The sequence below is a fragment of the Balaenoptera borealis genome (assembly GCF_965194805.1).
Source record: "Balaenoptera borealis genome assembly, chromosome: 9".
Taxonomy (NCBI): domain Eukaryota; kingdom Metazoa; phylum Chordata; class Mammalia; order Artiodactyla; family Balaenopteridae; genus Balaenoptera; species Balaenoptera borealis.
This window is the reverse complement of record NC_138873.1, coordinates 15,434,429-15,456,479: the sequence shown is the minus strand read 5'-3', so window position 1 is coordinate 15,456,479 and position 22,051 is coordinate 15,434,429. Positions and strand designations below refer to the sequence as shown.

Genomic DNA, 22,051 nt, shown 5'->3' with positions numbered 1-22,051 from the left:
GGGGCACCAGTGGTGCAGCATCTACCACCCACACAAGGACGCTCATCTGTTGGAATCCCTTGAACTATGTGTTAATGCCTAAAAGAAATGAGTTGTTTTTCTTTTTTAAGCTTTTCCAAAACCATTCATTCAGGTGGGATAAGACCTGTATTAGGATTGGTAGTTTAAAGAAGAAACAAAAAAAGGTCATTGCAATTATAGCTACACCTTCTTTCTTTCAGGCCAAGCAAGCAATACTTGAAATGGATGCCATTCGTAAGTTTTGTTTTCTACACAATTTGAAATCTCATTGTCTCCTTGTATCTCTCAAGTTTCTGTCTTCAAGTTTATGGAGAATGTCAATTGTGAGAAAGTAGCAGCTCTCTATTCACTGTTTTAACAAACAGAGCCAGCAGACAGTATACCCTCTTCCTAACCCATTGGCTTGTTTCTACACTGATTTCTCGGTTCATCTGTGAGCTCCCTGATGGCTTGCCACTGGTCTATGCATCAACTCACAATGTAAGATATGCTTCCAGGGTCACCCTTGCCCCACCTCTGCCACCACCAAACATGAAGGTCCCACAATGCATTTCCCACCTCACTCCATTAGCGGAAAATCTACGTTGATTATCTGCAATAATCACGCTAACTAGATAGGTATTGGTTTTCCTGATGCAGCTCACATTTTAAAATTACAACTGCCCCACATATGTTATTGTGTCTCTGGACTTCTCATAGCAGTCAGAGAATAAATATAAGTGAGGTCTTATAAAATAAGACCTGTTCGAAGCACTTATCACATCCTTGTTATCTCCCAGATTAAATAGAATTTAAAAAGAAGCAATAGCTTTAAAGACTTACAGCCAGGTCTGACAGAAACTTTTACTTAAAACTTTCTAAATAACTTACTTTTGAGGAATCTTTCCCCAAGAGCAAACACTGATTCACTTACCCCACCCTACCCCAGCCCACCCCCCAGCCTGCTGGTTGTTAATTCTCCGGGGGGGGGGGAATAAAGAAACATTACTGAAGTAGAAAAATGAGCACGGCCACTGTCACTGAGATTCCCCCACGGCACGTCCATCAGATCCTGAGAAATGATGCAAGGTGATCCCCACAAGAGAGCTGGGCTGGGGCTCCCTGCCCTGTGTTCTCTGAATCCGCTTATTTTATTCAGTGGAAGTCTCTCTAAGATTCTTTTTACTGAGGTATAGCTGATTTACAGTATTATATAAGTTATAGGTGTACAACAATTTTTAAAGATTATACTCTAGTTATTATGAAATATTAGCTATATTCCCTCCGCTGTACAATATACCCCTTATTTCTTATATAAATATATATATGTATATAATATATATGGGCACTCTGAAGAGAAGGCAAGGCCACAGATGGGCATGTGAGAATTAGGAGAAAAGATGGAGGAAGATGGGGATCCAGAGAGGTCAGCTGTTCAATGTGAGTAGCTACATTCAACATTGTTTATTTATTCCCAGGCTCTGAGCTAGCTCTTGGACACCATTAAGATTCTGTGAGCACACAGAATGATGTGAAGCCTCTAATCGGTGCCATGTGCCTCTCTGCCAGGCCAGGCCTGGGCCGGGGCAGCTCAGCCTAGGAAAATAGCCTTACTTGCCCTACCCTGACTTTGGTCTCAGCTGGCTGTGAACAGAGTAGGCCAGTCCATTGGACCAAATGGCCTCTGACACTGGAGAAGTATATGTGGTCTTTAACAATCCTCAGAACTTTCTTGCACTTCAGATGCCCTTGAAGAGCCTTAACCCCAATTTGAAGAACGCCAGTCTACGGCTATGTCCTAAAATTGTTTACCCTCAGGCTTTAGGGTGCAGATGATCTTTGAATATGCTATGACTTTAGGATTAGACCAGATTTTCTTAATCCAAAACCTGTGTACCCCTTAGATGAAATAAAATGAAAACCCCTTCTCTGGGAAGAGAACCTAAACCATTCATCACATGTTCAAAGCAGCCATGTCTAGAAAAATATGGAGAGTTGCTGCCCAGGAAGACAGCTTCCGCGGGGGCAGGAAGGGCTCGTCTCCCTCCACCGCCACGCCGGGCACAAATGCCTCACAAAATTGCTACCTGGAGGGAATTCTCCATTTGGTTTTACCTTGACAGGGCCTCTGTTGTGGCCCATCGCCGCAGTCTGTCGGGGGCCTTGGTAGCAAGTTCAGCTGCAGGGATTTTTATGTTCATGGAATTGACTGACCACTGTGGGTCTCAGAGTTGCAGGTGAGTCTGAGTGAGAGTAGCAAGTTATCACACCCTACACATTTGAACTAACTTTCTAGTAAGAGTAGAGCCACTGGGTATAGCTCTCTCTGCCAGAGAGTGAAAAAAAAGAGTACAGAGGAAGAGTGCCTGTGTGTGCCTGGTGGGTGTGGGCGGGGTTGGGGAAGGGGGTGTGGCCTAGCTTGCTAACACACTTCAGCAGTTAGTAAACAGAAAGTCTGGAGATGCATATTCAACACCCGTTATGGCAGGAGGGATTCCACCATGCCTGAGGAAAAAGAATAAATCCATAGGTATCCAAGACAAGTCCCGCCCATTTTCTGAGATGTCATGGGACACTTCATTCTTATAGATGCATGTGGTTCTTACTTTACAGATTACCCAGGCTTCTGTTACAGTCCCAAGGGAGAGACAAAAGCCTTTTGTGGCTCTAAAGATGGCTCTGCTCCATATCGGCTAAGAAGAAAATCTGGTAAATAGGATGCGGTAATCAAGATAATTATGGGGCGTTAGTCGTGAAAGTCCCTTTCAGTCTGACAAAAAGGTATATTCTTTCCGGTTTTTGAGCACACCACCAGTCTGAATACCTTTGAGAATGCCTCCAGGCGGGGCTCTCAAGCTTTGGTTCTAAAACTCTTTCTACTTAACTCTCTACTTTCCAGTGAATATAAAAAAACATGTCAATCAACTAAGTTCACTTTGTATAGCATGTTATTACCATTGGCCTGCAGGTACTTAAATGCTATTTACTGTCGCTAGTGAAAAATTGTATCCTGTAAATGACACATCCCAAAGATTATTCAAACCTAAAATTTTAACACACATTTGTTAAACCAGACTTCATGTAGTATCCCCTTAGCCCTCAGATTTTTTTTTTTCCATTTAAATCAGCATTATTGAGTATCTACCTAATGTCCTACACTGTACTAAGAACTGGGAATGTATGAATAATACACAGGATTCCTGCTTGCAAGGAGTTTGTAGTCTAGTGGGAGAGTCAAAAAAAGGTTGAATAAATACCAGTTCATACAATGGAGCTGTGGTAGAGGTTGAATGGAGGAAAGAGCGGGGAGACAAAGGAGAGAGGTCAACCCTCTAGGAAGGAGAGAGAAGGCCGTACAGAGCAGAGGACCAGTACCCCAGATGGAATCTGCGGGCTGAGGAGCCTGATGGGGTGGGCATAGCACACGCAAAGGCCCTGAGACTTGAGCCAGTGTACCTTAGATCAGACAACTATTGCCAGTTGTTTGGCCTGGCTGCAAGGTGGGCCAGAGGTGGAGGTGGGCAAGGTCAATCGGAAAGAGATGTGGCTGGAAGTACAGATTGGGCCCTGATCATGGAAGGCCAAGTAGGCCACGCAGAGGGTCTGAACTTGATCCTGCAAGCTATGGAAGGATTTTAAGCAATGAAATGTTTGCCTTTTAAAATGAGAGTTCTGGCTCGATGTGGAAAATGAGGTAGGCAGGGAGAATTGGTAGGAGGCTGTTCCTCTAGTTTGGGCGAGAGATGGTAAAGGTTTGGAATAAGACAGTGGTGACTGGGGTGGAGTGTTCCTGGGATCCCACAAGACCATGATGGATGAAAACAGGAGAAACTTAAAATGATGTCCTGGTCGCTAACTAGGGAGGGTAATGTGAGTGACAACTAAGGTAAGAATCCAAATGAAAGAGCAGATGGGGGAGACTGGTGAGCTGAGATTGGGACATGTTGAGTTCGCTGGGTCTATGGGCATGTTGGGGACATGTCAGACGGACAGTTGGCATCTGAGACCTGGAGCTTGGGGTAGGGCTCTGGCAGAAGAATATAAAATTGAACATTATCCGCTTATACGTGGTAGTTAAAGCTCAGAACATTGCTTTACTAGTTGGTAGGGTTGGTTTTCTGTTAGGTGACTCCAGATTGCACAGCTTAATATTTATCCTACAGTTTTGATGGAGTGAATGTCTTGCTGCTAAGTATCTCTAAGCAATCAGGATTTAGATGAATTTGATAGAAAATTTCTAGAGCTCAATTCATTTGCCCATAAGCTAATAATTCACTTATAAGGAAAAAAACTTGATTTGGTTTTGCAAATGATGCTGGCCTTATTTTTTCACTCAGAACCTTCCTCAAGATCGCATAAAGTTTTGAAGACCAGCGGTAAGTCCTAAAATACCTTTCTTTTTTCATTCTTGTTGATATCCACTAAGTCAAACCATACACAAAAAAATAAACACCAGATGAATTACAGATTGGCAGATTTGATTAACCCCATTATAAAATGTAAAGCTGAATGACATAAAATGTTTGCAGCATAGATAATGGACATAAAAAGATGACTATCTGTGAATGTTGATGTTAAGAAATCCCATATATCAAAAAGAAAGGACAGGGGCTTCCCTGGTGGCACAGTGGTTAAGAATCCACCTGCCAATGCAGGGGACATGGGTTCGAGCCCTGGTCCGGGAAGATCCCACATGCCACGGAGCAACTAAGCCTGTGCACCACAACTACTGAGCCTGAGCTCTAGAGCCCGCGAGCCGCAGCTACTGAAGCCCACATGCCTAGAGCCTGTGCTCCGCAACAAGAGAAGCCGTCGCAATGAGAAGCCCTCGCACCGCAACGAAGAGTAGCCCCTGCTCTCTGCAACTAGAGAAAGCCCATGTGCAGCAAAAAAGACCCAACGCAGCCAAATAATTAATTAATTAATTAATTAAATCTATTTAAAAAAAGAAAGGACAAAGGACTCTTTCTTTTTTTTCTTTTTAAATAAATTTATTTTATTATATTTTATTTTATTTATTTATTGTTTCTGGCTGTGTTGGGTCTTTGTTGCTATGCGTGGGCTTTCTCTAGTTGCGGCGAGCGGGGGCTACTCTTTGTTGCGGTGCGCGTGCTTCTCATTGCAGTGTCTTCTCTTGTTGCGGAGCCTGGGCTCTAGGCACGCGGGCTTCAGTGGTTGTGGCATGTGGGCTCAGTAGATGTGGACTCTTTTTTGAAAGGCAGAGAATATAATCGGGCAGTTTCACAGAAGAAACACAAACTGCCAATAAAATTTACAAATGGTCTCCTATATTAGTGATCAGAAAAATCATACATTTAAATGAGATAAATGGAGGGGAGAAAGCTGTGGGCTTGGCCAAAAGAAAAGAAAAACAGGCACTCTGAAACTGTTGGTGTATAAATTTCTGCAACCTTTTTGGAGCAAAATTTGTTACTGCCCATTTAAATTTAAAATGTGTATTTGCTCTTGAACCAACAATTTCAAATTTTTCACCTATAGAAATTTCACAATGTACACTTCCTGTATAGAAATGCTCACCCAAGTGAGCACAGATCTATGAGTATCTGTGTTCTTTGCAGAGTTTATAACAAGACACCACATAAAATGCCCATCTAGTGGGAAATAGTTTTAAAAGTTGTAGTAAATTCTTGAATACTACATGGAATATTCTGCAGCTATCAAAAAGAGTCAAGTACATATCTGTCTACTGATAAGAGTGTCTACATATATTTAGCAGGAAATTCAATCTTGCATATTGCACCTTTAAGAACAAAAAAACTGTGCATTGTTGTGGGATTGGGGCAGTAGGCATGGGACCTGGGAAGGTGAACGTCAAACTTTTGAGCGTGGCTACCTCTAATGGGTGGAATTTGTGGAGAGGGTTTGATCACTTTTTACTTTCAATGCTTCTGTAATTAAACAGCGTGGAAAGATGAGACACACATGATCAGAGTATCGTAAGGGCACCTATGAGGATGTGGCTAGTGAATCTCTCCCCACAATTCCTCTTGCACCCTCCTTAGCACAGTGCCAAGGTGACCCTGTTGATAAGTGCTGTATCTTCAGTTAAAGCCAATAGAATATTTAAAAATTAACAGAAGCATAATCTTATGTTTAAGTGAGTTTCATGGCTTAGGGCATGTGGATTTTTTTTTCAGGTAATATATATTTGGGTGGGGGGAAGCTTTTGAAACTTATTAATATGAACTGGTCCATTGCTCTCAGGGATTTAAGGAAGATACTTATCACTCAGATACATGTATGGTTGTTTTACATGTAGTACAAGATCTATACTTAGATAACTGAGAGGCATTTTCTAAAAATTAGGTCTAAAGAGCCCAGAGACGCTTGGGCTTCAGTTATTAACAGTAAGTTTAAAAGACCTATAAAATATGAGTGCTTACCTATGTATATGAGAGAGACATTTTTAATCCTCAAACTTAAAAAATAAAAAAAACTTTTATTTTTCAGAAACAGCACAAGACATCCAAAAGGTAAGTACTATTACATGTCTTATTTTGAAATGTTTACTTTAAGTGCCCTTTATACCTACCCTTTCCTTATATATCTCATCTCCAGCTAATCTTCCAAGTGTAAACAATTATTTTACATGTTGAAATAGATTTAAGTTAGGGCTCGTCCTTATCAACTCTCCCTCCACCTCACCACCCCAGCTTCATCTCTCAGAGCCAAGGCAATGATTTCTTCATCCTTCTGCCCCACCTCTCGATTCAGAAGCTATTATCTTAAGATGTAACACCCGGGCTTCCCTGGTGGCGCAGTGGTTAAGAATCCGCCTGCCAATGCAGGGAACACGGGTTCAAGCCCTGGTCCGGGAAGATCCCGCATGCCACGGAGCAACTAAGCCCATGTGCCACAACTACTGAGCCTGTGCTCTAGAGCCCGCGAGCCACAACTACTGAAGCCTGCGCGCCTAGAGCCCGTGCTCCGCGACAAGAAAAGCCATCGCAATGAGAAGCCCACGCACCGCAACAAAGAGTAGCCCCTGCTCACTGAAACTAGAGAAAGCCTGTGCACAGCAACGAAGACCCAACACAGCTAAAAATAAAATAATAATAATAAAATAAAATTAATTAATTAAAAAAAAAAGATGTAACACCCACACAGGGCTAGTGTGGTGCACCCCACATTGCCCTGTGCCTCTGTGCATGTATGACTGAGGCTCTTGCATCCTGAGTATTTGCTCCCTTTTCAAAGCATCAGACTTCAATCACACAGATGCCCGTCTAAGAATATGGTCCTGCTGCTGGTATAAGAGGTTTGATCATATGTGTTATAATGAAACTTCACTATATCAAGCTTTGATTTTTCTCCCTCCAATAAAAGGTTAGGAGAGGCAGAATAAAAATGGTATGTTGTATTAGAAGATGTATATTCAAATTTATTACCTATGAACAACGCATATTGTATCCTGACCTGGGTAAACCACATCCAGTATGCCTACTGATCAACTGGCTTACCTAACAATGCTTAGGGGACTGAGTGCAGCTTCTTGCTTCATGCTCTGTATCTGTAGCAACGTGGCTGTGAAAATCTCCCCAGCGATTCTAGGTGCTCCACTCCTTGGCACAGGGCCAAAGTGACCCTGTTAATAAATAATGTATCTTTCAGTTTAGACGCCTAAATGTCTAAAAATCAACATGGTCTTATCTCAAAGCTATTTGCTTAAAATTACGGCATGTGGATTTTTTTCAGGTAGTACATATTTCTGTTTGGAAGCTTTTGAAATTTATTAACATGAATTGGTTCATTGTTCTGAAATATGGCATGAGATTTTGATTTTTTAAATGTACTTTGTTTTCATAAACAAACACTGAGACGGTGCCCTTGTAAGGCAGCCAAGCTATGATCACGGAGCAAGCCTGGCTTAGTACTAGCTAGGGGAATCGCTCTATTAGTCCTAGAGATACAATCTCAAGAGCTTCTCGGAAACTTTTACGATAGTGATCAAGTCTCCATATGGGGACTAACTAAACCTTATAAAATCTGAAGACAAGAAAGAAATAAAACACCAATGTACTTTTTTCTTAGTGGTAAAATTCCATCTCCTAACAAAAATGAATGTATACTAAATGCAGGGAGAGATTAAAGAGATAAAGAGATTAACATTTCTCCTAGAATATACCTTCTAAAGCCGTGTTTATGTGTGTGTGTGTGTATGTGTGTGTATGTGTAGAGCGAGAGATGGAGGGAAGGAGAGAGGGAGAGAGATTTAGCTCATATATAAACTGAGGGTTAAGATGGGTTCAAATCCATTTCTGCCATTTATAAGCTGTATGACTGTAAGCAAGTTGTTAAACCTTACCAAGACTTAGTTTCCTAATTTATGGAATTGTTATAAAGATTAAATGTGATATGTTTTTTAATGTGCTTAGTACAGTATTTAGCACAAGTGCCCCATAAATTAGCTCTTATTATGTTATTATTAAGTAACCATAATGCTGAGAATGTGGAAAAATGTTCATCACGAGGGATCTACACAACATACTTCTGTGCTGTGTCCAATCCATATACTGATTATTTCTAAATCTAAGAGCTTCCTCAGTTCTCCTGACGATTTATTTGATATAAAATTTCAGCTTCCAAAGTACTGCTAACTTCACTTCAAGTGTAGTTACCTTTTGGGAATTCCCTGGCAGTCCAGTGGTTAGGACTCTGCACTTCCACTGCCGGGGGCACGGGTTTGATCCCTCGTTGGGGAAATAAGATCCCACAAGCCACGCAGCGTGGCCAAACAAACAAACAAAAAAAGTGTAGTTACCTTAAAAATATACTTTGATATTAACAGTTCAGGTTTTCTAATTTTCTAAAATGTCTGGGAATTTTTCTGGAATGAAAGATTTTAAGAAGGTATTACTTCTGGCTGTTCACAAAATTGTTCTGTTACACTTCCACAGTGTTTGATCATGATTTAACTAGCTAATACTAACTTGTTTTATTTTATAAAATGTAGTTACTGGGTACCTATATTTTATAAACATTTTACCAATGCAGTCTGAGTAAGAGGAAAAGGGAGAGATATTAAAGGGTAAAGAAAAAAAACAGAAGAGCCAAAATATAATATGATATATGTATTTGTATGTGTGCACATATATCTATATGTGTGTATATTCATTTATTCCTACTCTTCAAATAGTCCACATTTTTACTATTTGAAAAAAGTGAACAAAAGATTAAATGACTAATTAGACGTTTTTAGCTTTAAATTTTTAATAGAAAAACAACATTCATTCAGGATAAAATTTTATCTTTGCCCTCCCTGATAGACAGACAGGTAAGCAGACAGACAGACATATTAATAGGTGAATATTCCAAGGTAATATGTATCCCAATTTCATTGATCAGTGATGAAAAATTCTTGCTAATTTGACATTTCCAATAGGTTACTATAGTGTTTTGACCAGAAAATATATCCCTGGTACTAATTAGTTTGAACCTGTCTTAACCCTTTCAAATCTTTGAAGCTAATCCCAATACCCACAGAGGGCATCAGAGGGCAATCCACTCCCTGTCTGCACAATTGAGCTCCATCAGGAAAGGTTCCAAGTTATAACAGACCCATTGTTTTCTCTGATTAAAAATCGTTAATGTCACTCATATTTTACTTCCTAATAGGCGTCTAAATATTGCTTAATTAAAGATATTTTGAAAGAAAGTAAAAATTTCATTAGCTCAGGAGTGGATTAAATTAAATTCCTGCAACAAAGGCTCTTTTGCCTAGAATCTATAAACCAAGGCAGTGCTGGTCAGGTTCATGCAGGTCTGCAGATTTAAAGGAAAACCCTTGGGGGTGCAGTCAGATCACCGACAGGGGTGTTTCTCGTACACCGGAAACCACAGTAAGACCGCTAAGAATCAAACCCCAAATAGAAATCAGATACCATGGCCCTTGACACCTATATATGTTCATTTATATAATGTTATTTCCCAAGAACACATCGGAATTATTTGAAATATCTAAGTTTTCTGTGTGTAGCCAATTCCCTGCAGTGGGGTAAGGTATTTGGAGTCAGACCTGGCTTTGCATGCCAGCCTTTCCACTGCTGGGGGAGAACATGTTACTGAATCCGAAGAGCCTAGATTTCCTTACTGTGAAACTGGTACAGTCATATCTAATTCAAAGAGTGATTGTGAACATTAAGTTTGGAGAATGTCTTCAAATGGCCTAGCCTAATTTTAAGCAAATATCAGTTCCTGTCCTTTCTGCTCCTTTTGCAAAAAATCTGACGTGCTTTTCAACTCAGTTAAGATCAACAATGTTTACTGATCATTTTCTTTAAGGATATCATAGTCTAGTGGGAGAGGCAATGTGTAAGTACAGGAGAACATCCTAAGTTATGTGTCCTGTGGTGCTACAATTCAATCGATATGTTTCTATCCTCCTCAGGTTTCCAGAGAGGAAGGGTCTCCCCAGCTGACTTCAGCAGGGCCGTCTCCCGCCCAGAGGAACAGTCAGCCGAGCAGTTCTGCCATCATCAGCGTGCTTCGTGGGGGCGGGGCTGTCAGAAACATCTGGACAGACCACCAGATCCGGCAAGCCTTGTTTCCCAGTCGACGGTCTCCGCAGGAGAACGAGGAGGACGAAGATGATTATCAGATGTTCCTGCCATCCTTCTCATCTTCAGATCTGAACTCTGCCCGACTGTGTGAAGATAGCACTTCCAGTCGACCTTGCAGTTGGCACGTGGGACAGGTCGAGTCCTCGGAGACCCCCAGCTCTGGCCACAGGGTTGTGCGGCGGGCCAGCAGTGCTGGCGAGAGCAACACGTGTCCCCCTGACATAAGAACTAGGGACGGTGACAGCCCTCAGTACAGCTCCCGAAGGGAACTGCAGGATGACCCTAAAACAGAGGGGCGGGGCGGGCTGACTCCCTTCGGGTCCTCTATAGAGTTGACCATTGATGACATAGACCATGTCTATGATAACATAAGTTATGAGGACTTGAAACTGATGGTGGCTAAACGGGAAGAAGCTGAAGCCCCTCCCCCCAAATCAGCCAGGGACTCTGCTCGCCCCAAGAGCACCCCGGAGCTGGCCTTCTCAAAGAGGCCAGCGGGCCCAGAGAAGAGCCCTCTGCAGCCCCGGAGAGATGGTGTGCCCCCCGGCCGGGAGGCGTGGAACCAAAGCTCACGCGAACTCCAGGTGGTGGAGGAGAACGTCTACGACACCATCGGGCTCCCAGATGCGCCCTCCCAGGACTTCAAGTGCAGCAGCCTGAAGCGGCCCAAGAGGAGCACCTTCCTGGGCCTGGAGGCCGACCTGGGGTGCTGTGACAGTCTGAGGGCCTCTGTTTCCCAGGACAGCCTCCAGGTCAGCGAGGACGAGGCGCCCTACCCCCCGGGACCCTCCGACAACGATTATCTGAGTTTGTTCTATAACTCCTTCGGCTGCAACTTGTCCATCGCTGATCGGTCCATCTCCGATAAACTGTCTGAAGAAGTAGACGAAATCTGGAATGACCTGGAAAATTACATCAAGAAAAACGAAGTCAAAGCCAGAGACCGGCTCCTGGCGGCGTTTCCCGTCAGCAAAGACGACGTGCAGGAGCGGCCGCTGGGGGGCAGCGCCCCGGAGCTGGGCGCGCGCTCCCCACATCCCCTGCCCGCGGGCCGGGCTCGCCTCGTGCCGCCCAGAGACGGGCCGGGGCCGGCCTCCTGCACGCTTGGCCTAACCCCGGCCTCCAAAGACGGCTCCTGCCAGAGTCTCCACCGGCTGCCGCTGGTCAGTGACCTGCCGCCCGTGGAGAGTCCCTACGACGTGGCTGGCAGCAGCCTGTCCCCTGCAGACCTGGAGAACCCTGACCCCGGCGCGGACAACGCAGACAAGACCAGGAGCAGGGTTCTCCTGATGGCCAGGCAGTACAGTCAGAAGATCAAGAAGGCAAATCAGCTGTTAAAGGTGAAAAGCCCGGAGCTGGAGCAGCCGCCTGGCAGCCAGCTGCAGAAGCAGGTTCCCAGGGACCTGGCGGCCATCCTAGAAGAAAAGAAGCAGGGCGGGCCCGCAATCGGTATGTCTCCCGCGCTGCCCTTCTCCTTCCGAGGACTGGGAGAGAGCTGTGTTCTGGTTCGCAGTATCCTTAGCACCGTGAGGGTGCTGTCACCCAGATGTTCATTCTCACAGAGAGACCCCAGACTCACTGACGCACAGATGAGGCCGGCCCTGCACCCACCACATCTCACCAGTGGGAGGCGATTGGGTCTGGAGGGTTTCCTGGTGTCTGTGACATCATTGCTCCAGATATGATATTTGAAGCAGTTTTCTCTAATATAATCTAAAGCTGAGAAATAGCCATCAGTTTCCGTTTCAGTGTGTTAGGAGGGGTAGCTGGGTAGCAGGGTAAGAGTTTAAGGTTTGGACGAATACGGAATAGGATTGCTCTTTGCTCCGGAATCCTAACAAAAATGCCTACTCATCCTAACAAAGACAAAAAGGAGGCCTTTTTGCATGGTTTTTTTTAGCTGTTCACACTGTAACTCGGCTGTTTTCTCGCATGTTAGGTTTTCTAGTTGCTTTTTTTTTGAATAGCTGCTGTAATGCATTTAATACTGTCTCATTTGGTATTCTCATGTATGCTTCCAAGAAGTTTAATTCTTTGAGTCAAGCCTCCTTTTTTGGGCAGAACCAAACCAGGATCACATGCGTGATATTGGTACCATTAGGGTTTAGGAATGAGACGATCACAGTTTGATTTTTTTCTCTATTGTAAAGAAGTACATATCCCCTGGATAAATTACACAGGGTTCTCAGTGGAAGGGCATGATGTGAATTAAGCACTGGATTGTCATGGAAAGAAAGATACCTGAGGGTGCTGACTCTCACCTGAGGAGTTTTTCGCCTCCAGACCCAGAGAGATTTCTGGGATTAGGCCCAGGAACTGAATTTTTTTTAAAGTGTGGACTTTTGATCCTGTTTTAAGAATCCCTGCCCTAGATCTTCTGACAAAGGACTGTCTCTGTATCAAATGAGAAGAGACAGTTCTCCAATTAAAAATAAACACCAGATGGCTCAGTATCAGGGCATGTTTCGTTGGTTAGCTTGGTGGCGACATGGCTCATCCGGCCAACTTGATGCCACCTACCTCCTTTCTTTGGGACTGCTTTCTTAGGTGGAAACCAGAGAATCAGAAGCGGGTATCCAAGTCCTAAATGGCTCCACAAGTTGCATGACAAGAATCTGTAGGAAAAAAATTTTTTTAAGCTTGGGAGTGTTTAAGAATTACCTAAGTTTACTCTTTTTCCAGAGCTAATCACACAGTAATATTTCTTAACACATAGGGAAGTTAAGCCCTGGAAATGTTACCTGAAGGATTTTACAGACTCTCTGTGACTTGCTCTTCTTTTTAAGTTAGATAAAGATTAAATGTGATTTTTATATGAATGTGAGAGACTAGATCGCATATATTTTTCTCCTTGCAATAATATGCTTGAATTAGTCCCTTTTCCAATGCTAGTGTTGCTAAGCTGGTTTGTTGTTACACACAGAAAAAGTGACTGAGTTCCAGCTGCAGGCGGACTGTTTTGGAGTACAGATGGCACTAGAACCAGTAGTGTGTTGGCAATGCAACCACTGACTGAATCTGGGCTAGGGTGCCTCAGAATGAGAGAAAATATAATACTAAGGTTTCCGATGATGATGGATTGATTAAGCCATCAGACTGTTGTTTAAAAAGTGGTAATTGCCTGAGGCCGGTTGTTTGGAATATCGACCATCCATTAACATGTGAAGCTCTAACCCTGGTAGAAGCAAGGTCTTCAATACTGAATCATTAGGGCTTACAACTACCTTGAATAGTCTTTTTTACCCACCTTTTAAGTATTAATAGATTTCCCTTTGGGGTTTTCTTTTGCTTTTTTCCCCCGCTTTTTGTTTGTTCTTTCTGTTTTGCCTACTCGTGTCTTCTTGGGCTCCTGTAGGATCATAGCTCTGTGTCTGGGCCCTTTCTTGACATGGTGGGCTACTATCGACATTCTCTCCAAGAGAAGATCTCTCCAGAGTCATCTTCTGAGCCAGCCAGTATCTCCCCCTGCTGGCTGGCAGGAGCGTGTCCCTAGGGCCTGCCATCTCTCAGACCTGAAGAATCTTCCATCTGGGTGGATCGAGACCACTTCCTGTGCCCACCAGGCTTTCAATCAGTTGACGTGATGACTCCTTTTCTCTCTCTTGTTTATCTGGGCACAGGACGTCGTAATCGAATGGACCGATTCTCCAGACTTCTCCGTATGGGCCTTGCCACTTTGCCAGGAGCTTGCTCTCGGTGTTGTGCGGAAGGAGGAACGCCCTATTCACCTGCTGAAACTCTCCAGCACCTTTATTGAACTCTCTAGCCGGGGTCTACAGGCCCTGGGCCAGACTTCCGCCTGTAAATCACCCAACCAGGTCTAGTCCCTCCCACCTTTTGGAGCCTGTTGTGGCATGCCGGCCACCTTGTTCCATCATGTCTCCCTCCTGATAGTCTTTGAGGCCAAGGAAGCCTTTGGGGTCCCCCCCCCCTTTTTGTTTTTTTGGTGATGTTCTATGTGGGAGAAAACTCCATACAGGCTTGAGGAATTTTCCTCCTTGTGTAAAGTAGGGAAGGCAAAATAACATTTTATGCTTTGCTCTACATCCCAAGCAACATCAGAAATGTTGATTTTAATCTCTGTCTTGAAAACAGTATATTTCATACTTCTCTCAACAAGGATCACTTCAAATTTTTATCTGGAATGATAAGAATTCTACCTTCTAAACTTACAAAAGAGGAATAAACCAGAGATAGCCCTGACGTTGTCGCATAATGATAATGTACATGTTCTATAAGGACTATTAATGCCAGAACTAAGAATAAGGGGGAGTTTTGATCCAGCTGACTAATACTAAGCTTTTTAGGCTAGAAGTGTCATCTTGGGCTGGCTATTTCCTGTACCTCTGACTAAGGGTATCTATTTAATGACAGCCATTGCTCTGGAAGCTTGTCTCATGTTCATGTTGGCATCAAGCAAGTTATAGACTCTCTTAGAAGGTCAACCTGAGACCAAAAAAACAAAAACTTAGATCGGCACAGTATATTGTCTACTTGTGAGGTACTTTCTATTCCAAATTTATAAATGGTCAACTTTTTATTATCCAAAGATAAACTGTGCCCATTATGAGTTGTCTATAATATATAATATATGTTTACATAGCATTTTACTAAAGGCTGTCTTCCTGCTTCCCCATTTCCTGCTATGCCCAAATTGTAGGCTGCCTTTCCACTCTCAGTGGTATAGTCTTAGAGCACATTTATTCTTAACACTATGTTTAGAATAAATGGAGGCAGTCCAAAAATTATCTGGGTAATTAAGTAGTTCTTGAGACCAATTTCTGCCTAGAGCTATGCTTGGTTTTCTGTGGGGATTGTTCTCCAAGATTAAAAGCTCATGGACTAGATGGAATAATAAACCAGCTTAGATACAATAACTAGCAACACAAGATTGTGTGCATGCATGCGTACACAACCAATAGCTAAGTATTATGGTGCATATAAGACTTCAGAGAAATCAGTTAGAAAAGGATTCATAGAAGTGATAAAGCTTATAGAGGGTCTTGAGACGTAAATAGGATTTGATTAAGCAAAGGAAGAAGAAGAGAGTGTGATAAAGAAGAAAAAGGCATGAGAAATACTATGGATATTTTGGATAATACATGGTTTCAGATGATCTGGGCCACCATGTTCTAAAGTCAAGAGCTATTTGTTCTTACAAGACTTGATAGTTAAATTTTGATGCTGCAATAGTTTAACTGAATTTTTTTAATTAGTTCTCACTGCTTTCTCTCAAATTGTCATTTTCTTGGAACTTTGTGGAAGTTCAAAGCCTTCCTGATTCAGCTGTGGGATCAGGCTCAGAGCCACAGTGTAGGTGAGAATGGCTTGGGAAGAACCGTCTTGACTTTGAGGTGGGACTGCTAACCAAAGACAAGCCTAAAGGTCCAGCTAACATCAGTTGAGTTTCATAGTTAACGAAACGGTGTATATTTCAGGATGGCTAACAAGGGCACCTTGGTGTCCATGTAGACTTTCAGTCTCTTAAGGGGTTACCAAATCTTAATTGGTATTGAGAGTCTTTACTATGCCCTTTAAGGAGTAATAGCTCAAGTTTTTGTTACTACAAATTCTAAACTAATAATCTCTGTCCTTCCAAGGAATTTGGACTTGAAAGTCTGAAGGATCTGAATGAATGTAGGATCTGTAATGAGAAGATAAACACTGTTTATTCTGATTCCGGGGACTAAGGGGCAAGTAATCTGAGGGGGTTGCAGTTAAAGGGCACACAGAACAACAGCACATTGTTTTCTGTCCTCATAGAAGGCAAACTTGAAAGAAACAGCAGAAACTCAACTAAATATTTAGTTTAAATTCAAGGAATAATTTACTAACAACAGGTTACTAAAAATATAAATAGCTTAAAGAGGAAAAAATTATAATGTCAGTTGCTGGTCATCATATATAGAATAGATGCCCTCTATAGAGACTGCATAGATGTGGTCTGAGTGATTTATAGGATTCGTGGAATTCTTTGATTCTAGGGTGGTCATGTGGGTACCTGGATTGGGAGGTGTGGGGACATGGCTCTTGAAATTGACATCTCTGGGCTCTCTCTTTTTAATCATTCCTGGCCCAAGAGAATTCTCTGTATCTATATCATGGTTCTGTTAATATCTTTAGAGATGTCTGTACTCAGAAGTGAAGTAGAGAGGATAGTGGCCTCATAGCTTAATTTGAAGTGGCAATAGCTTTCGTGGAAATAATGGTAAAACCCTGTTCTGCAAACAGTACTAGAGAGCATTAGATTATCGACTGTATGCCCAGGATGGTTCATTCTTAATGTCTTGGAAGCATAGACTTCAGTGCCTGGCTTCTCAGTGATAGGAGGGGATGTATGGATCAGTCAGTTACATGTGGTTTTGAAGGGAGGCCCTCCCGTCGACATCCCGAGACAGTGGCAGTGGAGGGCTGCCTGGAAACAAGAAGTGCAGGAACAGCCGCCGGGAGCAGACTCTGCTGGGAGTAGTTGTCTGAGAGCAATCAAGACTGGTGAGACGGGGGTAGCCATTGCAGGGTGGATTGTGGTCATGCTTCTTTTAATGACTACTTGAGTAATTTTTCATTGACCAGGGTTTAAGTGCTGACTTTCTTATTTTTATGTTGCCTGTTTTTAGCACTGACACACTATTCCATGCTTGTAAAGAACACTAGAAATTGTCATTACAAACAGGGAACGTTTGCAGACCTGCTGTTGAAATAAAATAATCCAGAATTAGATCAAATGAAGTTTTAGGTGGCTTTTTCATTAAACGGGATGATTTTATTAGTTTGTGTTGCTTAGTATTTGATGATTTCTTATCCTCAGACTTAAAAGTCCTGTCTACTGTTTAAATTTTTTTAATATGTTGTTAGAACGTTCTTATTTTTTACATCTTTGCATGTAGAAATGATCCTGTATATATTTATCATTTTAATATTTGCCTTCCAGGTGCCAGGATCGCTGAGTATTCCCAACTGTACGACCAGATCGTATTCAGAGAGACCCCCTTTAAGACTCAGAAGGATGGCTGGGCCAGCCCTCAAGACTCCTCCAACCTCAGCTCTGCATCACCTTCCCACACCCAACACGGTAGCGAGGATTGGCTTTTGCATTCAACCTATAGTAATGGAGAGTTAGCAGATTTCTGTCCCCGGCCAGAGCAAGACTTGAAGTCAAAATATCCCACTTTAGAGATCAATACAAAAAGTACCCCAAGACAACTGTCCGCAGCTTGCTCTGTGCCTTCTCTCCAAACCTCTGAGCCTCTGCTGGGCTCCATGCAGAGACACAGCGTGGTGGTCAGCCAGCCCAACAAAGAGAACTCCTGTCAGGGCCATCTTTACAACTCTCTGGGACGGAAAGGAATCAGTGCTAAATCTCAGCCTTATAACAGGTCTCAGTCATCTTCCTCCATCCTGATAAACAAGTCCGCGGACTCCATCAACTACCCTAGCGAAATGGGAAAGAAACAGCCGCTGTCTTTACACAGAAGTTCAAGGTGGGAGAGTCACCAGGATTTGGTGCCAGGTATTGCTGACTCAGGTCAACAGGGCACTGAAAAACACTCAGATCTCACACTCCAGGACTCGCAGAAAGTTCTGGTAGTAAATAGAAATTTACCTTTAAGTGCCCAAATAGCTACCCAGAACTATTTTTCCAATTTCAAAGAGACTGAAGGAGATGAAGATGACTATGTGGAGATCAAGTCAGAAGAAGATGAGCCAATAAGCAACAAACTTGGACCATATCTGACATCATACAATGATTCTGACAAACTGAATGACTATCTCTGGAAGGGGCCATCTCCCAGTCAGCAAAATATTGTCCAATCTCTAAGGGAAAAATTCCAGTGTCTTAGTTCAAGCAGCTTTGCCTAAGGTTCTTAAGAGTAGCTGCCTGAATTAACTTCTTACTGTGCTCATGAATTAGAGATACTGAGAGATGTTTTGTATGTACCAGACTAGAACAGTTTTGTAATAACCAGAGATGTAAAGTATACTTTCTTTAACAGCACAACTTTTTGAAACAGCTGGCGATCCAGCCAGGATTGTACTGTAGCAAATGTTAGCATCTAACACTGTGTTTTCTGATGCTGATGGTCTTCATGTTTCATGTAAGTCAATCTTACTTGAAAATTTTAGGCTTTTTTTTTTTTTTTTTTTAAAACATGATGGCCATGGTATTTTTTCCCATATCCTGACAATTAGTGCCCAGACTTTAAGAAATGCAATAATCATTTCCTATTATCCAGAAGCCACAGGTATACTAGGACTCAAAGGCAGCAAGGAGGACTTTTCACGTTTTTTAAAAAGAAAGGAAACTAAAGCTGTTTAAAGGATTATGCTTACCTCTGACATTTTTGTTAAATTTGTGACAAGACCCTAGAATAACTTAAATGAGGGATCTCTAATTGGAGTATTGTCTAGGTGCCCATTTTAGGGTTTCTATGCTGGCATTCCTGCATCGAGTTCATTATAAGGCAGAAAATATGTAACTATTGGAAATTAGAATGTATCATGACCAATTTTCTGTAAGCAAAAATCCTTCCCTGTCTTCCTGAACAAGGCCTGGAGAATGTGCTGCTCGTCACTTATTTTACATTTCATGGGGTTAAATGAATGATTCCCTTAATGGTTTAAAACCAAGTGCAAGAAAATGCAAATTGACTTATTAGAAAAGATGGGTTGACATCTGGGTACAATTTGATTATCTCATTATATGACAGTTGGGGATGGGGAGAGGACAGAAAGAACCCTTCACTATTTTTTGTGCCTGTTTCTAATCAACACAAAGTAAACCATAAACTAAAATAAAACAAAGCGCTTTAAAGCTACTCTTCCCAGAGCAGTTTTTCAGATGTCCTTTCATGAATTTTATACTCAGCCAAATGACCTGGTCCCAGCCTTGAGAATTTTATTGACTGCAGTGAAATTTATTTTCTAATCCAGTCATAATATGGGGGTCTTTTTTCATTGTTTGGGGGCATATAGAAGAGCAGAATCTTTGGTTACTAAATTCTGACTAATCACATCTTTTAAGTTGTAATTATGGTCTTTAAATAGTGGTTCATTGTGATATTATGTACTAATACAACTCTTTATGGAAGGAAACAAAAACAAAAGCAAGACCTTGTGAGTAAAACACAAAATTAAAGAAGCTAAAGAGAAAAATGAAGGCAGATTTATTGCCACTTTATAAAAATATTTTATTGAAGACTCCAACCAATGTAACAAGTATGTTTTCTCGAACAGTGGCTTTCGCATTCTCACTTTAAGCCATTTTACATTCTGTGGCCTCTTCCCCACCCTGTCAGTTTTCATCTTAAAAGATACGATAATCTGTGTAGGGAAAGGGGATCTGGGCTTTTCATTTAAAGATAAGCAATGATATTGATTTGAATCAGTGACATCTACCATAATTCTTTTTCTCTCTTTAAGTGCTATGCCTCTTTTTCTTAAAAACATAAAATGTGACCATCCTTATTTTATACACAGGTACCTAAGGCATTCGTTTTCCTTTTTAAGTAACCAAAAATACCCTAAGTTTCTTCTTTCTCCATACCGTACTTTCTTCTTGTAGCTTAGAAAACAAAGTCCATATGGACGAGCATTGTTCTGGAACCATTCCTTCTTTCATTGCCCTTCTTTAAACATGATATGAGTTTTCAAGAATAAGCAGTATCAGAAAAGAGAAGCACTGTATCTGAGTATAGATTCTCAGACTTGCTAGAGGTATTTGTAAGGGCGTTTACAAAACAAAGTTACCTGACTTTTCTTGTCCCAGGAATGCAGTTTCCCACTTCTCTGCTTTTTGGTTTGTAAGACCCAAATTCTGTATTATCCATATTACTGTGGTGTGTTACTCTCAGAAATTATTAATTCTCCACACCAATGTCCGGTTGCACGACTTTGATGTCACTTATAGGAACACACCCCACTGCACGGAGGCTGCTGTCATACTGTATAAAATGTCTGTATGGTTGTCTTTAGGTTCTAGGACAAATCTGCAGTTCTATACATCCGTTCTGTCAGCCAGGATACAGATTTTGAGATCTGTGTGTATATATATATTCAAGTTCGTATTTTCCCTCAAAGTTATTCAATGAGTGCTTTTGTTTAAAATAGTTTCTTCGGGAGGTGGGGTAGGGATGTATATAATTGGGGGAAAAGAGTTATATGTACTTAAATGGATGTCAAGTTCTTACTAAGTCTCTGTACTGAAGGTTCAATTTTTTTTTATAAGTTCACTTTTCACCTACTCTATTCTTTGTGCAAAAAAAAACCCCCAGAAAAACAAACAAAAAACCATGCATCTAGGAAAACATAGTTTAAATACTGTATATATGATAATGAAAGTTAGTAATGCTCATTATTTAATAAAGTTTGTAAAGTACAAAGTAAAATATAGTGTGAATTAATGTGTTAATTCTAGAAAGATCAAGATTTTTCTGAACTATACTCAGTTATAATACTTCGCCTTATGAGCTGTGCAGAAAATGGTTCAGGGTAGAATTCCCTGGCGGTCCAGTGGTTAGACCAGTGGACTCAGCTTCCACCGCAGGGGGCACAGGTTCAATCCCTGGTCAGAAAACTAAAATCCCACAAGCTGAGCAGCATGGCCAAAAAAAAAAAAAAGAAAATGGTTCAGGGTAGTGATGACATACCATGTTTCAGTGGCCTGTGACTGACCATTTTCTATATCTTTTGATTACTTTTCAAATATTGAATTTAGCCTGGGATTATCATACCCTTCTCTGAAATTCCCTTTAGACCAAGTGCCTTTCCAGGTAACTGGTTGTGATGGTGTGAGAAGATCATAGAGTAGCTTGACGTGCAGCTGTGGGGTTAAAGTCAGGTGAGGTGGAGGGGAAGGGCCCAGAATGCTGAGGTTTTTTTGGTGCCAAAAGGCAAACTTGCCTACTTTACTCTGGTGGTGCAAGCCCATGGGCAAAGCCCACTTTGTGTATCTATGAAAACCAACAAAGCTTGATTTTCCAGACAATAGCTTATTCACAATGCATCATACAATAGGAAAGGAAGAGAAACAAGCAGTTCCACTTCATTAGTTCTAAAACCATGTTTATTCAGCTCAAACGTAAAAGAACAGGGCTTGGATAGTAAGTAAATCATCCGCTCTACGGCGCAAATACAAGCCCCCAAATATTCTATTGTTTGTATGGCAAGGTGTGGCTCTCCATATAAGCATCACAAGACCATGGGTAAGCAGATTCCTTCTTGTACAGACTAGTTAAATCAGAGGCTGTAAACTGGTGGCCCAGAGTCTGAATCTGGTTTGTACAGTTTTACAAAGGTTTAACAGGAAAATCCAGATTTCCACCTTTAAAAAAAAAATTAGATCTAGCCTGTTTGGGGCTGGCTTCTGATGAGGTGACTCCAAGATCTGAGGATGGAATTTAAAGGTGAAAATCATCCTGTAAGCCGATAGGGTAGCAGATCCCTGGAGAAAGAAACAGGCGAGGAAGCCATTT

General features: G+C 41.9%; 1 protein-coding gene across 11 annotated transcripts in view; it reads left to right on the top strand.

The window, feature by feature from the left end:
* Positions 1–20,847, top strand: part of PLEKHG1 (pleckstrin homology and RhoGEF domain containing G1) — a 225,932-nt gene extending 205,085 nt beyond the window's left edge. For 10 of the 11 annotated variants that reach the window (XM_082405444.1, XM_082405446.1, XM_082405443.1 and 7 more), the window contains 6 exons: positions 222–255; positions 2,614–2,709; positions 4,338–4,376; positions 6,472–6,494; positions 10,409–12,029; positions 17,512–20,847. In XM_082405444.1, the coding sequence (XP_082261570.1) occupies positions 222–255; positions 2,614–2,709; positions 4,338–4,376; positions 6,472–6,494; positions 10,409–12,029; positions 17,512–18,440 (2,742 nt within the window). In that variant the 3' untranslated portion in view covers positions 18,441–20,847. The remainder of the gene's footprint in view (positions 1–221; positions 256–2,613; positions 2,710–4,337; positions 4,377–6,471; positions 6,495–10,408; positions 12,030–17,511) is intronic. The other variant, XM_082405442.1, reaches the window with a different exon arrangement.
* The last annotated feature ends 1,204 nt before the right edge of the window (positions 20,848–22,051 follow it).